The sequence below is a fragment of the Saccopteryx leptura genome, chromosome 5 (genome assembly GCF_036850995.1).
Source record: "Saccopteryx leptura isolate mSacLep1 chromosome 5, mSacLep1_pri_phased_curated, whole genome shotgun sequence".
Taxonomy (NCBI): Eukaryota; Metazoa; Chordata; class Mammalia; order Chiroptera; family Emballonuridae; genus Saccopteryx; species Saccopteryx leptura.
Window position 1 is genome coordinate 216,406,952 of NC_089507.1, and position 17,235 is coordinate 216,424,186.

The 17,235-nt window shown below is 57.9% G+C and overlaps 1 protein-coding gene across 1 annotated transcript; it reads right to left on the bottom strand.

Moving 5' to 3' along the window:
• Positions 1–1,193: 1,193 nt before the first annotated feature.
• On the bottom strand, positions 1,194–6,213 carry LOC136406654 (tyrosine-protein phosphatase non-receptor type substrate 1-like). Its single transcript, XM_066386615.1, has 3 exons — positions 5,916–6,213; positions 4,269–4,589; positions 1,194–1,576 (listed from the first exon to the last, which is right to left on the bottom strand). Exons 1-3 carry the CDS (start codon positions 6,211–6,213, stop codon positions 1,194–1,196), a joined length of 1,002 nt encoding a protein of 333 aa, XP_066242712.1.
• Positions 6,214–17,235: the final 11,022 nt, after the last annotated feature.

Consider the following 17,235-nt stretch of genomic DNA (forward strand, 5'->3'; position numbering starts at 1 on the left):
AAACACATTTCTGTGATGAGAGACCCAACCTGAGACGCACGCAGTGTTGGGGCAAGGAGGGCTCTTGAGTGTGGGCTGGTTTTGTAAGTCATCGATTCATTTGTGAATGCTTTTCTGTGATTTTTGCTTCTCCACACGACTGTCCTCATTGCAAGGAATTACATACTAAATACTCAGATAAGGAAGAGCCCCTCCCCCACACACGCATACCCTGAATGATCATTTTCCTACTTTACAGGCAGAGATGGGAGGCAGAGAGAATGGAAGTGACCAGCAGGAGACCCCACAGCTGGTAAGCAGCCGAGTCAGGAGCCGAATTCATGTCTGCTGTCCCTCACCCTCCAAGCTGTACAAACCCGGGAAGCCTTCACTCCTTTGATCCCCAGTTTCCTTCTATAAACCACGGATGGGACACATGGTATCGGGTGGCTATACACATTACACAGGTCAGCTCGCAGGCACGAATGTGTTCTCTAACCATGTGCCGTGCTCACTCGAGACATTCGTATCAATACCTTATCTATGTGAAATGATGTGTTGACGTCCATGATGGTAGCACGCAAAATGGAGAGGGAAATATTTTGTACACTTTACAGACCTACACACATTTAAGGAATGGACTTGACTGCTGTGCAACCCTGGACCACTCACTTGCCTTCTCTAGGCTTTAGAGTTCTCATTGACAATGGGATGATTACTAAGATTCTTTCCAGGTATGACATGTTATGACCTCACTGAATTTATAGACCTGTCCAGAATTGGTTCAGGCTGGGAAAATTGACACCCCCCCCAAAAAAAAATCTGTATCTATATCTATCTATCTGTCTATCTATCTATCTATCTATCTATCTCAGGTGAAAAATGATAGGTCCTTATTCAGGTACAAGTAATGATCAGAAGACATCATAGTCCCTTAAATCGAGACGTTTCAAAGCCCCTGACATCCTCGTCATATAAAATAATAATAAAAATCAAATGTGTTATTTATTCCTGGCAGACATTTTGTGTCCATTTTGCAGATGAGAAAACTCAGTTCTGAGAGGTGCTGTGAGTCGTAATAATAATGAAAAATAACAATGACAACAACTGCCACTTCCGCGCGGTTAACAGGAGGAAGGCAGGCGCCCAGCACCTGACAGACACGGCATTGGATCTTTGCCGTGAGCTAGCTAGCGAGGGGTGTGATTGTTTTTTCAGATGAGGAAACTGCGGCTCAGAGACATCCGCAACCCAACGAACCCGGCTGGGCAAAAGAGACGCTGCTTACCACGGAGGTACTGGTCCAGGCTGACGGTGTCCCGGAAGATCGGTATCGACCTGTGCTGGACGTAGCAGAGGACGTGGGAGAACACGTCGTCCCCCTGCAGGGGGACGAGCACTCGGCTGGTCACGTTGTAGGCGTCCCCGCTGAGGCGGACGCTGGTCTGGGGATCGGGCAGCACGAGGTTGTTTTTAAGCCAGGTCACCTTGACCTGCTGGGAGGGGATTCCGGAGGACGTGTAGGTCAGCTCGATGCTGGTGCCCGGCTCGGACCGCTGCGGGGGGCCTTGCAGGACGTGAGAGCTGCCGCTCCTGCCTGCGGGGAGACACCGTCTGTGAGCCGCCAGGGGCACAAAGGTGCCCGAATCCAGAGAGAAGGAATCCGGTGTCTCTGTCAAGAAGCTTCGTCGCCTTCTTGTCCAGAGGGCTTAAAGGCTACATTCTAAAAGTAGCTCATTTCTGAAGCTGATGTCAGAAGCCAGGCGATAAAACCAGGGGACCCCAGCAGTGTGTAAGAAGGCCAACTGCCACCCGCATCTCCCAGCCACGCCCTATGTCATAAGACCCTGCTGATGGGCTCTGCCTAACTCACCAAGTTCTCCCCAAAACCACAGGAGGGGGGATCTATGACTCTCCCCATCTCACAGATGAGGAAATTGAGGCCCCAACAGGCGAGGTAATGTGCCCAGGGCCCACAGCTAGTCAGGGCCAGAGCCACTGCCTGCAGGGTCTGTGCCATGACCACGGCTTGGCTCTGCCCTTGGTCCCTGGGAAGAGAAGGGCACCTTACTGTCAAGGCCAGCTCCCGTGAAAGCAGGTGGCACAGAGAAGAGGCTAGGGACACAGGCTTTGGGGTCACACTCAACCCTGCTTTGCATTCCCGGGTCCTTCACTGGGTGAGCCCTGAGCAACTCAACTCTCTAAGCCTCAGTTTTCTCATCTGCAAAATGGGGGATGGGTCTTCATTTTCAGAGCTAATGGGTAAATTAACTAGTGTAGAATGTGTGGCATGTATTAATCACTCTAGAAGTGGCCTATCATCACATATTAACAATAACTTAACTATCTTCCTCCTTTTAGCCCAGCTCTGGGCTGGGTACCATGGAGACGGCCCCATTCAAACACAGGAGCGAGAGTCTGCTGCAAGGGCTGAGAGTCCCACCTTGGAGGAGAAGTATAAACAGGCAAACCCCAACCAGGGCTTTCCAGGCGGCCCTACCGGTTAAGAGGCGATCGTGAGAACTGAATGACGTGGGTAGATCTGACCATTCGGAAAGAAATATCAGAAATAGAGTAGTTAAGGTTGATCTGAGAGGAGACTTGAGGTCACTAGGATTTGTGTTCTCAGGCAGGATGAGAGAGATAAATGCAGAAAAGCACACGGGAATCTGGGAAGAGACAGCTCTGCCTTGTCATTTCAGCCCCGAGATCCCTGAGCCTGGCTCTGTCTGCTACCTTTCCAGGCTGTCTTGTCACAGTAAGCATGTGGGGACACCTAGTGCACAGTGCGTGCTCTGCAGGGGTCAGCCCAGCGCGAACAGAGGCACAGAGCCCGGGAGTGTAGGAGGCACAGGATGCTGAAGAAGGCTTTTCTAGGCTAAATTTTTTTTTTTGGGGGGGGGGGGGGGGGGTTGTAGCTACAAAGGTACATGAACACCAAATACCAGGACAGAAAATTGCTCGTCCCTTCTCCAGACCGCAGGGCGCTTCCGACCGCTGCACGGGGGAGAGGAAGATCAAAGTGATGTTCTCAGGGACTGGACCTGCTGCAGTGGCCCCAGACGCGCAGCGTGCAGGCGAAGGAGAAAAATAAGACAAGGAGTGTGTGTGTGTGTGTGTGTGTGTGTGTGTGGGGGGGGTATCTCAGAGTGAGTCGATAAAGAAGTGAGTTAATAAAGAAATCCTGCAACTTGCTTCTGATCGAAAACGACCGGTTTGTAGTTTCCCAGATCTGTATAACCCTCCGGGGGAACTTTTTTCTTATTTCTGTCGGACGGCAAAAACTAGGGCATGTAGAAACGGAATGGTGAAGGGGGCCATTCCCTCTGAGAATCTTTAATTCTGTCAGGGAGAGGGGGGGGGGGGTTGCAGGGTCAAAGACCCTGGTGAGCCCGCATCCCGCATCCCGCATCCTGTCTACTCCTCTGTCTTGGTGGGGCTATGACAGGTGCACACAGGGGCTATGACGTTCACACTTCCTGGAGGGAGCTGTTCCCCCCACCACCACCACCATCCCTGTGGTTCTAAAGAGCTGTCAGTTTCCAGACCTGGCCAATCATAATCCTCCCTTCTCTCCACTCGCCCACCCCCTCCCGCTCATCTATCATTCTCTCAATCTGGTCCCGGGTGGACCAAGAAAGCCGCCGGCAGCTCTGGGTCCCAACTGCTAGCGGGCAGCTCCCCCTGGTGGAGAAAGTCATCGGCGGACACAAAGCCGGGGACAGTTAAGGTGGAGAAGCCGGGTTAGGATGGGATGGGGGGGAGGAGAAGGGGGATGAGCAGAAAAAGGAGAAGGGAGGAAGTGGGGGAGGTAGAGGAAGAGGAGGAGGAAGAGAATGAATCGAGAGGAGGAAAAAAGAGGCGGAGAAAGGAGAAAGGGAACTGAGTTGTGGAGAGAATGAGAATCTTGCACCTGCAGCCACACTGTCTGGGCTGACATTCAAATGGACTTCCAGAAACTTCCACCTGAACCAGGCTCGATTATAAGCCTTCTTCGCAGAGACTTGGGTGCCCAGCAGTCAAATCTCTGCTCTACCCTGCAGTCAAGTGTTAAAGCCGAGAGCGTTCTACCTGAAGGGTGGGTGGCGTTGGGGAGAGAAAGTTCCATCCCTTCTCTCTGGTGAGGGTGTGGGAGACGGAGGGAAGAAGAGAATGTAGGGGTCAATGCCTGAGGGTCTTGTCACCAACCCAGAGCGTCCCTGACCTACTTCTGTCCACACCCCAGGGCAGATGGCCCGTGCTTTCACACCTGACCCTCTCTGGGGGTCTGGGCGGCAGGCTACACCCACCTTTCCCCGACCTTCCGCGGGCCTGAGCCCGCAGGGTGACGTTGGCCCGGACTGGGGGCTGGTCATCCTGGACCACCCAGCAGGCAAACTCGCTCCCCTCCAACGTGGCCTCTGCCTGCCACGTGTGCTCCAGAGAGTAGGTCCCGTCCGGGTTCCTCATGACCTGCGGGGCCAGCACGGTCAGGACCTTGTGCCTGTCCTCCATCCAGGTGAGCTGCAGGTGGGAGGGATAGAAATGGCTCGCGTGGCAAGTGAGGTTCACTCTCTGATGGGGGGTGTATGCTTCAGAGGGCTCGGTGGTGACCTTCACGGTGGGGACAACTAGACAGAGGAACGGAGAGAAACATCTGTTGAAATGACACCTGCGTGCCTGCCCTGTATGTTTCTCTCCCCTCGGGACGAGCCACAGAGAAGACCCCTCACTCTTTCATCAGTTACCTTTTTTTTTTTTCTTTAAGAAATATATATTTTTTCCCTGTATGCTCAATGTAAGGCAAATGGAGCCAAATGTTAGTAGTCATTAAGTAGGGGTAGGGGGACATGGAGGTCTGGGGTATTATTTTCTGTATGTTTGAAATATTTCATATCATGAAATATAATTTTAAGAATTACTAAGGCCCTGGCCGGTTGGCTTAGCAGTAGAGCATCAGCCCAGCATGTGGAAGTCCCTAGTTCGATTCCCGGTCAGGGCACACAGGAGAAACGACCATCTGCTTCTCCACCCTTTCCCCTCCCCCTTCTCTCTCCCTCCTTCTCTCTCTCTCTCTCTCTCTCTTTATCTCTCTTTCTCTCTCTTCTCCTCCTGCAGCCATGGCTCAAATGGTTCAAGCAAGTTGGTCCTAGGCACTGAGGATGGGTCCTTGGCCTTGCTTCAGGCACTGAAATAGCTTGGTTGCTGAGCAACGGAGCAGTGGCCCCATATGGGCAGGGCATCACTCTGTAGGGGCCTTGCTGGGTAGATCCAGGTCAGTCAGGGTGCATGTGGGAGTCTATCTCTCGGCCTCCCTGCCTCCCCACCTCTCACTTAATTAAAAAAAAAGAAGAAGAATTACTAAACATAATGCTCATGAGGATAAGGACTCGATTTTAGTCACTGCTATATCCTTGGCACTTAGAACAGAGCCTGGCCCACAGCTGCTATAGTCACTGCTGTATCCTTGGCACTTAGAACAGAGCCTGGCCCACAGCTGCTATCCATGTGTCGAATGAATAATAAATATTTAGAATGAGTAAATAATAACAATGACAGTAATAGGATAGGTTTGAAATGGAACGTTGGGCCAGATAATAATAATATCAAACTCTCATAAGCAGCTTACTGTGTGGCAGGCACTGTTCTAGATGCTTTATAAGGAATAAGTCATTTCATCCTGACATGAAACCTGTGAGATTGGTCTTCATTTTATTCCCTCTCTAAGAGGAAATGGAGACACAAAGAGGCCAAGTAACTTACTCAACATCACGCAAGCGGTAACGCAGCGCAGAGGGTTAAACCCAGAGGGCCAGCCTCTGGAAGCCGTGCCTTTGACGGCAAGACTGCGTGACCAGCCCCGGCACCGAGGAGGTTCAGTTTCTCGTGGGTGACACGGGGCTTTGAGGGGAAGACTGCCCGAGGAGACGATGTCCCCAACCCTGCTGCTCGCTCACCTCGGAGCACTTGGGAGAGGTTCATGGTCCTACGCAGGGGCTCTGCCAGGTCCCCGTGGGTGACTTCACAGGTGATCTTCGATGAGACATCTTGGCGCACCAGCGTCACCCACACCTTACTGGTGATGGAGTAATTGCCTTTGCCATCAGTCACCGGGCGCTGAGAGGAGGCAGGGAGCTCGTCTCTGTCCTTCATCCAGGTGACGCTGAAATCCGAGGAGCTGAAGGGGCCAGCGGTGCAGTTGAAAGGCACCGAGTTTCCAGGGGCTGTCCTCTGAGCGGGGCCCGTCAGCGTCATCAAGGGCTGCCCAGCTACGGCTACGAGAGAGAGAGAGAGAGAGAGAGAGAGAGAGAGAGAGAGAGGGAGAGAGAGAGAGAGACTGCCCGCTGAGAGCCGGCCACACCCGGCACCCCGCCGCCTGCCGGAGGTGCCTGTGTCATCAGGCCCTGGGGACCTACTGTGCGCCCTGTCTGGTTCCAGCCTCGGGGGGTTGTATACACGGATGATACCAAGTAAACCAGCAAATGTATCATTGCTGCTGGGGCGCAATGGCATCAGGGAAGCCCGAAGAGTACAGCAATGGAAAATGCTGGGAGGAATTATTCCAGCAGGGTGGTGGGAGGACTCCCCAGGGGAGGTGACACCTTGTGCTGAAACTGAAGAATGGGGAGGAGCCCACCATGAGAAGGGGTAGGGGAAGAACCTTCCCCCTCAGTGACCCTAATGACAATTGTCCCCCCTCATCCGCACACAGCACCCTGCGGTTCATTAAATACTGCCGGGTGTGTGTTTGCTCACTGCACCCACACCCCAGCTGGGGGATGCTGCTATGGTGGTCCCCGCTCTCCAGAGGAAGAAACAGAGGCGCAGAGAGGTTTGGTGACTCACTCAAGATCACACAGCCTATCAGCGGCTGAGGAGGGATGTTAAAGCTGGTCTGTCTGCCTATAGGCTCAGCATTCTTCCCAGAATGCCAGAGAGGCCTCATCACGCAGGGGTTCCTCTCTCCCTCTGTCTTTCCCACCCTCCCACCATCTCTGACCTACACCGGGGGCGACCGGGACCTGGGGCGACCCAGACCAGAGCTGACGTCACAGAAACTGGGTGGGAGGTGGGCTCCTCTTTCCCCCTCTGCCCCCCCCAGCTCCTCATTCTCATGTCACACCACCCTCTTCCTGACCCCCGACTCCGTCATCTGTTTCCCACAAGGTCCACAGCCCAGCCAGGTCATCTGCGTCTCCGTCCCCCCTTCCCACCCCTGCCAGCACGAGGTGGGTGGGCGTGGTACCCCCGAGAGCCCCCCTGCCTGAGCTGAGGGTTCCTGTGGGCAGTGCTCAGAGCTCACCTGTGAGGCCCAGCAGCAGGGTGGTGGGCAGGAGGGGGCCCAGGGCCCGCCCCAGTGTGACAGACATGGCAGGAGGCTCTCAGGGTCCCTGATCCGTGCCCGGTGCCAATCCCAGAGGCGGCTCTGCATGAGCCCAGGGATCACTGCCTGGTTTCCTGACAGCCAGGGCCAGGGCGGGCCCAGCACCCAGCACCCCCGCCCCCCAGCCAGACACCCCCACTCCTGCCAGCCAGCAGCAGTGTGAGGGGGCGGGCCCAGCACCCAGCACCCCCGCCCCGCCAGACACCCCCACTCCTGCCAGCCAGCAGCAGTGTGAGCCACAGTGAGAGAAGTGGTCACTGTGGCCCAGGCCGCCTTCCAAACCCCAAACCCTCAGGGCTGGGGTCTCCGGCTGGGGAGGGTCCTGCAGCCTGGGGCCTGGGTTCTGACTGTCCCCTATGCTCCGCCCGCCACAGCGGGAAGTCAACGGCTCCCCTCACGCTGCGGCAGAGCTGCCTCGGAGACGGTGAGCCTCCTCCACGCTGGAGACGTGATTGAAGGAAGGTCTGTCCCGGCCTCGACCCAGGGGCGTCTCTCGGGACTACAGAGAGGACCGGACGTGGCCCAGGAAGGACTGGTGAAGTGAGCCTGGGTGTACAGAACCAAATTACGCCCGCCCGCAGCACACACTCGGAAGCCCGCCGGCCCGGTCCCCCCCTCAGCGCGCACAAGGTCGGCCAGGACTCGCCCTGGCGCCCAGAATCGCGACTGGGTTCCGAGCTGACGGAAGTCAAACGTTCAGCACAACCACCATCTCCCAGCTTCTCCCTCTGTTTGCTCCTGACGCCCCGGCCCTGCCCCTCCCGGACCACCATACCCTCTGCTCTTCTCGGCTTCCCGGGTGGCTGGCCCCACATGCACACCGACTGGTTTTTATCTGCTTTCCCACGAGAAATGATTGGCAGGAGGGCGGCTGCCTTCCCAGCACTTCAGTAACCAGCGCCCAGCACCACGCTGGGCACATGGCGGGTACTCGGTGTCGGGCAAGTGAGTTTGTAAAATTTGTATTTTTTTGAGTTTGCTCACTTTTAGTATTAAAAAAATGGCGCTGGGCGGCACCAGGTGTGTGGTCTGTGAAACTGCAAGCAGGGCCATTGTTATGCTCATGTTTGCTGGAAGAGAGGTTTTCAGGCCAGAAAGTTTTGAGAGGAGAGAGCAGAAGGAGAAGGAGGAGAGAGAAGCCGCGTTGGCAGGGAGAGAGCGGAGAGCGTGCGGGGTGTGGAGGAAGAGGCCACGTGGGCAGGGAGAGAGCGGAGAGCGCGCGGGGTGCCGAGGAAGAGGCCACGCGGGCAGGGAGAGAGCGGAGAGCGTGCGGGGTGTGGAGGAAGAGGCCACGCGGGCAGGGAGAGAGCGGAGAGCGTGCGGGGTGTGGAGGAAGAGGCCACGTGGGCAGAGTGAGAGCAGAGAGCGTGCGGGGTGCCGAGGAAGAGGCCACGTGGGCAGAGTGAGAGCGGAGAGCGTGCGGGGTGCCGAGGAAGAAGCCACGTGGGCAGAGTGAGAGCGGAGAGCGCGCGGGGTGCCGAGGAAGAGTCCACGCGGGCGGGGAGAGAGCGGAGAGTGCGCGGGGTGCCGAGGAAGAGGCCACGCGGGCGGGGAGAGAGCGGAGAGCGCGCGGGGTGCCGAGGAAGAGGCCACGCGGGCGGGGAGAGAGCGGAGAGCGCGCGGGAGAGAGCGGAGAGTGCGCGGGGTGCGGAGGAAGAGGCCACGCGGGCAGGGAGAGAGCGGAGAGCACGCGGGGTGCGGAGGAAGAGGCCACGTGGGCAGGGAGAGAGCGGAGAGCGTGCGGGGTGCGCGGAGAGCGCGCGGGGTGCCGAGGAAGAGGCCACGCGGGCAGGGAGAGAGCGGAGAGCGTGCGGGGTGCGGAGGAAGAGGCCACGTGGGTGGGGAGAGAGCGGAGAGCGCGCGGGGTGCGGAGGAAGAGGCCACGTGGGTGGGGAGAGAGCGGAGAGCGCGCGGGGTGCGGAGGAAGAGGCCACGTGGGCAGGGGGAGAGCGGAGAGCGCGCGGGGTGCGGAGGAAGAGGCCACGTGGGCAGGGGGAGAGCGGAGAGCGTGCGGGGTGCCGAGGAAGAGGCCACGTGGGCAGGGAGAGAGCGGAGAGCACGCGGGGTGCGGAGGAAGAGGCCACGTGGGTGGGGAGAGAGCAGAGAGCGTGCGGGGTGCCGAGGAAGAGGCCACGTGGGCAGAGTGAGAGCGGAGAGCGTGCGGGGTGCTGAGGAAGAGGCCACGCGGGCAGGGAGAGAGCGGAGAGCGTGCGGGGTGACGAGGAAGAGGCCACGCGGGCAGGGAGAGAGCGGAGAGCGCGCGGGGTGCCGAGGAAGAGGCCACGCGGGCGGGGAGAGAGCGGAGAGCGCGCGGGGTGCCGAGGAAGAGGCCACGCGGGCGGGGAGAGAGCGGAGAGCGCGCGGGGTGCCGGGGAAGAGGCCACGCGGGCAGCGAGAGACAAGGTGTGCAGATGGGGAACCAGAGCTGAGGGGCTTTGGGAGCCCTACGGAGACTGGGGGGGGGGGGCTTTGATTCTAGGAGGAACCGGAGAATGTGTCAGGGCCTTGTGAGCTCTGAATGAAGAGGGAAGTGTTTGCCCGGTGGGTGTTTGCTCGTTGGCCGGTGTGAGATTTGAAGAAAGGAATGGCCCACCATGTTTTGACTCCACCGTTTCTTTACCATCGGCCCGAATCCAATGGGAACCTGCGTGTGAATGGCCGTGACGGCGGGGACTCCTGGCCCTACACTCAGTCATCATGAATGACCCTTTGGGGCCAGGTGTGTGCTCAGCACCCCCCACCCCCCGCCCCCACCCCCGCCCCCAGCCATGCCGGCTGCCCCCTGCTCTGCACACTCGGCTGACTGTGGGGGCAGAGGGGAGAGTGCTCAGCCTGAGGGAGACGGTCAGGGAGTCTCTCCCCTCACCAGCCCCTCACTACCTCAGCCAAGCAAGGCACCCCACAAACATGAGCCCTAGATAGAGACTGGGGGGGCTGCAGGAAGGGGAGGTCGGCTTCCCCTCCGAGTGCCTCCTGAGGCAGGGAGCGGACTTGCCCTGAGCTGGAGAAGGAGGAACTGAAAGGAGCTGGCCGGGTGGAGAGGCGGGGTGGCCGGGGAGCAGCCGGAACTTCCTCCACTCGGAACTGCAGGGGCCGAGGTGCCCAGAGAGCCCCCCATGGAGGAGCCCGGCCAAGCTTAGAGCATCCTGTGGGCAGGGCAGCCCACTTCAGAGCCCCCAAAGCCGCAGACTGCTGCATGGACTCCAGGGGCCGGAGCTGGGGAGCTGGGTCAGACCACGCACAGGACAGCTGTGGCAAGGGCGCCCCTCCACACACACGCACACACACACGGGACAGAGACGCACACGTGAGACACACATGTACATGTACACAGGGACCCTCCTCCCCAGAGGATCCACACCTGGGATCCAATTCGGAGACAGGAGGGGGGAGAAAAACCCACTACATCCCCCCTCCTTCCAGACCCCTCAGCAGGGACCCGGGGGGTGGGCAGGGCAGGGGGCTCCGGCTGTGGTGCAGGAAGGTGGGTGGAAAGCCCACTGCACCTCCCCTCCTTCCAGACCCCTCAGCAGGGACCCGGGGGGTGGGCAGGGGGCTCCGGCTGTGGTGCAGGAAGGCGGGTGGAAAGCCCACTGCATCCCTCCTCGTCCCAGACCCCTCAGCAGGGACCTGGGGGCGGGGCGGGGGGCTCCGGCTGTGGGCCCACTGCATCCCCCTCCTTCCAGACCCCTCAGCAGGGACCCGGGGGGTGGGCAGGGCGGGGGGCTCTGACTGTGGTGCAGGAAGGCGGGTGGAAAGCCCACTGCATCCCCCTCCTTCCAGACCCCTCAGCAGGGACCCGGGGGCAGGGCGGGGGGCTCTGGCTGTGGTGCAGGAAGGTGGGTGGAAAGCCCACTGCACCTCCCCTCCTTCCAGACCCCTCAGCAGGGACCCGGGGGCAGGGCAGGGGGCTCTGGCTGTGGTGCAGGAAGGCGGGTGGAAAGCCCACTGCACCTCCCCTCCTTCCAGACCCCTCAGCAGGGACCCGGGGGGTGGGCAGGGGGCTCCGGCTGTGGTGCAGGAAGGCGGGTGGAAAGCCCACTGCATCCCTCCTCGTCCCAGACCCCTCAGCAGGGACCTGGGGGCGGGGCGGGGGGCTCCGGCTGTGGGCCCACTGCATCCCCCTCCTTCCAGACCCCTCAGCAGGGACCCGGGGGGTGGGCAGGGCGGGGGGCTCTGACTGTGGTGCAGGAAGGCGGGTGGAAAGCCCACTGCATCCCCCTCCTTCCAGACCCCTCAGCAGGGACCCGGGGGCAGGGCAGGGGGCTCTGGCTGTGGTGCAGGAAGGCGGGTGGAAAGCCCACTGCACCTCCCCTCCTTCCAGACCCCTCAGCAGGGACCCGGGGGCAGGGCGGGGGGCTCTGGCTGTGGTACAGGAAGGCGGGTGGAATGGTGGCACCCCACTATCATGTTGACATTTGGAACCAGCGGGTTCAGACGGAACTTTCAACAGAGCCTGACACAGAATAGCTTGTCCATAAAAATTTGATAAAATGAGCTATCCGTGTTATCCACTCATCCAGCGGTGACAGAGCACCTGCCTACGAGCCTCCGGATAGCGGGCTCCGCCTTCAGAGACTGAGCGGGGCCGGCGGGAGAACTCTGACGGAGCATGCTCAGAGGAGAATAACACCAGTTCTGCCTGGCGCCCTGCAAAGTGCAGATGGGTCAGCGAAGGGGTCACACCAGCCCAGGGCTCCAGGTCAAACCTGGACCTCAGTTTCCTCGTCCGTAGCTAGAGGCTAGTGCTATCTGCCTGTCACTGGCTGGGTCGCATGCCTATGAGGTCTACATAAACATGGAGCTAAACAAACACTTCCGCCCTAAGCAGTGGGAGGCCCTGTACCCTGAGTATTTCTCCCGCCTGTTAACTCCTCCTACAAGGGCCCTGGCCGGTTGGCTCAGCGGTAGAGCGTCGGCCTGGCGTGCGGGGGACCCGGGTTCGATTCTGGCCAGGGCACATAGGAGAAGTGCCCATTTGCTTCTCCACCCCCCCCCCTCCTTCCTCTCTGTCTCTCTCTTCCCCTCCTGCAGCCAAGGCTCCATTGGAGCAAAGATGGCCCGGGCGCTGGGGATGGCTCCTTGGCCTCTGCCCCAGGCGCTAGAGTGGCTCTGGTCGCGGCAGAGCGATGCCCCGGAGGGGCAGAGCATCGCCCCCTGGTGGGCAGAGCATCGCCCTTGGTGGGTGTGCCGGGTGGATCCCGGTCGGGCGCATGCGGGAGTCTGTCTGACTGTCTCTCCCCGTTTCCAGCTTCAGAGAAATACAAAAAAACCAAAAACAAAAACAAAAAAAAACAAAAACAAAAACAAAAAAACAAAAAAAACCTCCTCCTACAGGACTTTCTGCTCTTGGCCAAGCTCCGTCTCTCGAAACACAGGGTGGGCGTGCGGAGAGTCTTAGATTTCTCTAGTACTCACGTTGAAACGCTGCAAGAGAAACAGGTGATGTTTATTTCAACTACTCTATTCTATGTAACCCACTCTCTGAAAAGGTACCCTTCCAACGTGTCAACCGCATAAGTATATTGCAATAACTTACATTATTTTATTCTCTTCCACCTTTGAAGTTTTCAGCTACATTCAAGTGAAATGTAGTCCCACCCGAACAATACAGTTGCGTGTCACAACAAAGCGCACAGATAGTATTCACACTGCTCGCGTTTTCAATTCTAAGTTCCAGGTCACGACGACGAAGGAGAACTTAAAACTCACTCCCTCGGCGGCACTGGCCTCGTGTCCAGTGCTCAGGAGTTGCACGTGGCTAGTGTCCAGTGTGGTCTTGGGTGAGGCGTTCCTTCTTAAGGAAGTCTTTCCTGCCCTGATCGCCCCCCTGTCCCCCCTCCGCCCCCAGCTCATAGGTTCAGGCACTTCACGTGCACAGTAAAATGAAACTACTTCACGGCTGTAGGTTAACTTCACTTGTCAATTAGTGCCTTTCCCTTATTAGACAGTAAGCTCCACGCAGCAGGGGCCACATTCTTGTTCACTTCTGGGAATAAGTGCCAGGAGCATAGCAGGTGCTCAAGCAATGTTTGTGAGATGGATGGATGGGTGGATGGATGGATGCATGGATGGATGCATGGATGCACGGATGGATGCATGGATGAATGGATGCATGCACAGATGGATGCATGGATGCATGCACGGATGGATGCATGGATGGATGCATGGATAGATGGATGGATGGGTGGGTGGATGGGTAGATGATGGATGGATGGATAGATGTTTGGATAAATAAACAGGAAGGCCTAAGGGATGCTGTGGAGGTAGGCAAAGGAGGAAGCACTACCAATGAGAGAGCCTTCTCTAAGGCTTCCTGGAGGCAGTGGCTTGGCCTTCAAGGGCCTCTGCAACTTCCCTCATGTCATTTCCATGGAAGGGGGAGACTGGTGGCTCCAGGGTGGGGCTGCAAGGGGCCGGTGGCGTGGGTGGCCTGCTGTGTGAAGCTGGAAAGTTTGAGGAGAAGTGGGGAGACTGAAGTCCTCTGGGAGGTGGTCTGAGGGCCACGGTACCCACAGGGCTCACCCCGGCTGGGCCACATGCCCACTGGGCGAGGCTTGGTTTCCTGAGTGGAGCCAAGTCCGTCCTCTTCCTGATTCCAGCGCCATCAGGAAGTAGCTCTGAGAGAGTCTGCCAGTCCCACCTCTGATGAGTCTGGGGTCCCGGGAGTCCTCGTCATGAGTAGGGGCCCCGGCCCTGGCCTAATGGCTGAGAGGAACAGAGAGGTCCAGGCTCCTCCAAAACAGGACGTCGCTGTAAAACCAGTTCAGGCCGGCAACCCTGCCGAGTGCCCCCTGTTCAGTGAAGTGGCTACACCAGCCACGGGCCCTTGGTCAGTCCTGGGCTTCCGTTTCCTTTCCTGTAGCCAGAGTGAGTGAGATCTATTTGTGACTATTTGAGTCTTATACACACAATGTTTTTTAAGTACGAACCATAGAAATGGAGCTTAAAAATGTGTCTCCATCCTAAGAAATATGACTCCCCTACTCCCTACTTCTTCTACCTGTTCACTCCTCTGACACAACTTACTAGGTGGGGGGCTGTCAGAACCCCTAAATGGCACATTGCCACCTACGATCCAATACCTTGCTGCGAGGACCCATTACCTCTCACCTTCACCCCATCTTTTAAGTGGGGCTCAGATTCAGCTTGGACAAACCACCCCTGTCAACCCCGCTGCTCCCCCCAAAGATCTGTCTGTCCTTAAGACGGTGAGTGACTCAACTCCTTGAGGGTAGGGATCCTTCCTCGTCCACCTGCTCCATGTCTAAGTCCTCCGTGCAATGACAGCCAGGTCACCGTGGGGGCAGCACAGGGACGGGGGGGGGGGGCAGCTGGTCACGGGAGAACCCGTGGGGCCCGATCACCTAGGCTGCAGGGGAAGATTAGATCGCGGTCTCTGTGCAATGCGTCGTCGGCGGGCGGGCCGAGGACAGGGGTGTGGCAGGATCTGATGTGCAGACGAAAGACTCCCACTCTGGTGGCTGGAAGGTGACTTAGGAAGAGGGGGGGCGTGGGGGGGGAGGAAGCAAAGGCCCCCGCAGCTGTCGACAGCTGGACCCCCTGGAGCTTGGAGGGAGAGACAGGGACGATGGGGACAGAGATGGACCTTTGCAAGTTGTCAGCATGTGAACGGCTTCTAAAGACTCTGGCCAGGATGCGAGCAACCCAGGAAAGAAGGGTGAGGAAAGGAGGGGAGGGTCCTGGGGCTGGGGTGTGATCTGACCGCTGGGACTTGCAGGGTGACATGGAGCCATCTCTCTGGGCTCAGGTTCTACAGTGCACACGAAGGGGTCTGGGCCAGGTGATCGCCAAAGACCCCCCCCCCCTGCCCCGGAGAGCCAACGGGCCTGGGTTCGTACCCTGCACTTGGGGTCCCAGCCTGGGCTCAGGCCTCACTCACACCACCTCGGCTGGGCTTGCTTCCTGCCAAGTGCCAGGGCGGGCATCACGGGTGTACGACCCCGGCAGCTGGGAAGACCTTCACTCTGGGGGACTCGCGCTTGAGTAACTACTCTGCTGTCAGGGCCTGGAAACGCTTCCATGACGTCTGAACGAGGGGCCGTGCAGCCTCTGTGCACCGGGCACTGCTAACGACCTGTCTGTGCCGCCCCCTGCCCTGGGCCTTCGGGGTGAGGGAGGCACACACACTCCCGCAGAGGCAGCCTGGCGGGGAGGGCGGGCGGGAGGCCCCTCGGGCGGAGGACCCTGGCTGCCCCCAGCTGCGGCGCCTGGGTCCCCGATATCACTGGCACCAGCCTCCCACCGCCCCTCCAGACTCTTTGATACCCATCAAGTCCCCACACGTTTCCCTGGTGTGGGGCTTGCAGACGTCAGCCGTCAGCCCGAGGGGTCGGTTGGCCCCAAGCACGCTCATCCCCGGGTCGGCAAACAAGTGCAAGAAGAGGAGGCGACTCGTGGAGATCAAGGCCCAGGGAGGACCTCTGTGCGCGGAGGTCAGCACGCGTGTGGGGGCGGGGTGTGTGTGCGCGCGCGCGCACGGGGGTGGGGGAGTGAAACAGGGCGAGGTGAAGTGAACTCCATAGCGTGCAGCCAGGAGACCGAGGGGGAAGTCACAGGCAGGCTTGTTCGGCTCCAGACAAAGAAGGACCTTTTAACAACTGATGCTATCCAGCAATGAAACCTCTCACCTTCCGAGCGAGCGGGGAATGTTCCCTCCCAGGATGTGCAAGTACAGGGTGCCTGTCAGGGAGGCTGGGGAGGGATTCTGGTTGAGCCGCTGGACGGGAGAAGTATGTGATCCAGGTCATGGAATCAACTTAATAAAACTAAACCAGCATATGTGTGTGTGTGTGTGTGTGTGTGTGTGTGTGTGTGTGTGTGTGTCAGAGACATAGAGAGTTAGAGAGAGGGGCAGATAGGGACAGACAGACAGGAAAGGGGGAAGATGAGAAGCATCAATTCTTCATTGCAACACCTTAGTTGTTCATTGATTGCTTTCTCATATGTGCCTTGACCAGGGGGCTACAGCAGACCGAATGACCCCTTGCTCGAACCAGGGACCTTGGGTCCAAGCTGGTGAGCTTTTGCTCAAACCAGATGAGCCTGTGCTCAAGCTGGCGACCTCGGGGTCTCAAACCTGGGTCTTCTGCATCCCAGTCCGACGCTCTATCCACTGCGCCACCGCCTGGTCAGGCAGTATATTTTTTTAATAGAAAAGGTAAGAGAGGAGAAAGACAAGAGAAGAGAAGAGGCTCAGGTTTAACCCACAGAGTTAAGGGAAAAGGACGCTTTTCGGAACTCCCAGTGCGTGTGTGCGCCCTGCACGGTAATATAAAGCCTGTCACTAACCGTGGGTGGTTGTCAGAAAGATGGAAAGCCTTCGGCAAGTTGATCTCTAAGAGCCTTTTAATTTGCGGTTACTGTGAGGCAACATTCTTAAGTTTTAGGTAAGAAATTACGAGACCGGGAGTCTAAAAGATTTATTTATTTATTTGTTTGTTTGTTTTTTATTCTTTTACTTTGCAGGCATTTAATGCCCGTTCTAAGCCGTGCTGGGTGCTCTGGACAGAAGGATAGATCAGAATCAGTGTCCAGGGATGGAGACAGACATTTAGACGCGTTATTATAACACAGTGTCGCGGCTGAGACTGGTGCCTATTTCATCCCTCCCTATGAAGGAGTTCCTTTCTGAGCACCGTTTTGCAGAGGAAAAAAAAAAAAAAAAAGGAAAAGAAAAGAATCATGGCTCCCGTGGTGACAAAAAAAGAGTTTCTGGAGGTCCCCCAGCAGGGTCATGATTGGACTCAGGACCACCCAAGGGTCGGGGCAAACATCACAGCAGAAGAAACCCTTGAACTGGGACTTGAAGGAGGAGGAGGAGTCTGACGGCTTGACCAGGGGGCTCAGGCACTGCTTCTCTCCACAGACAG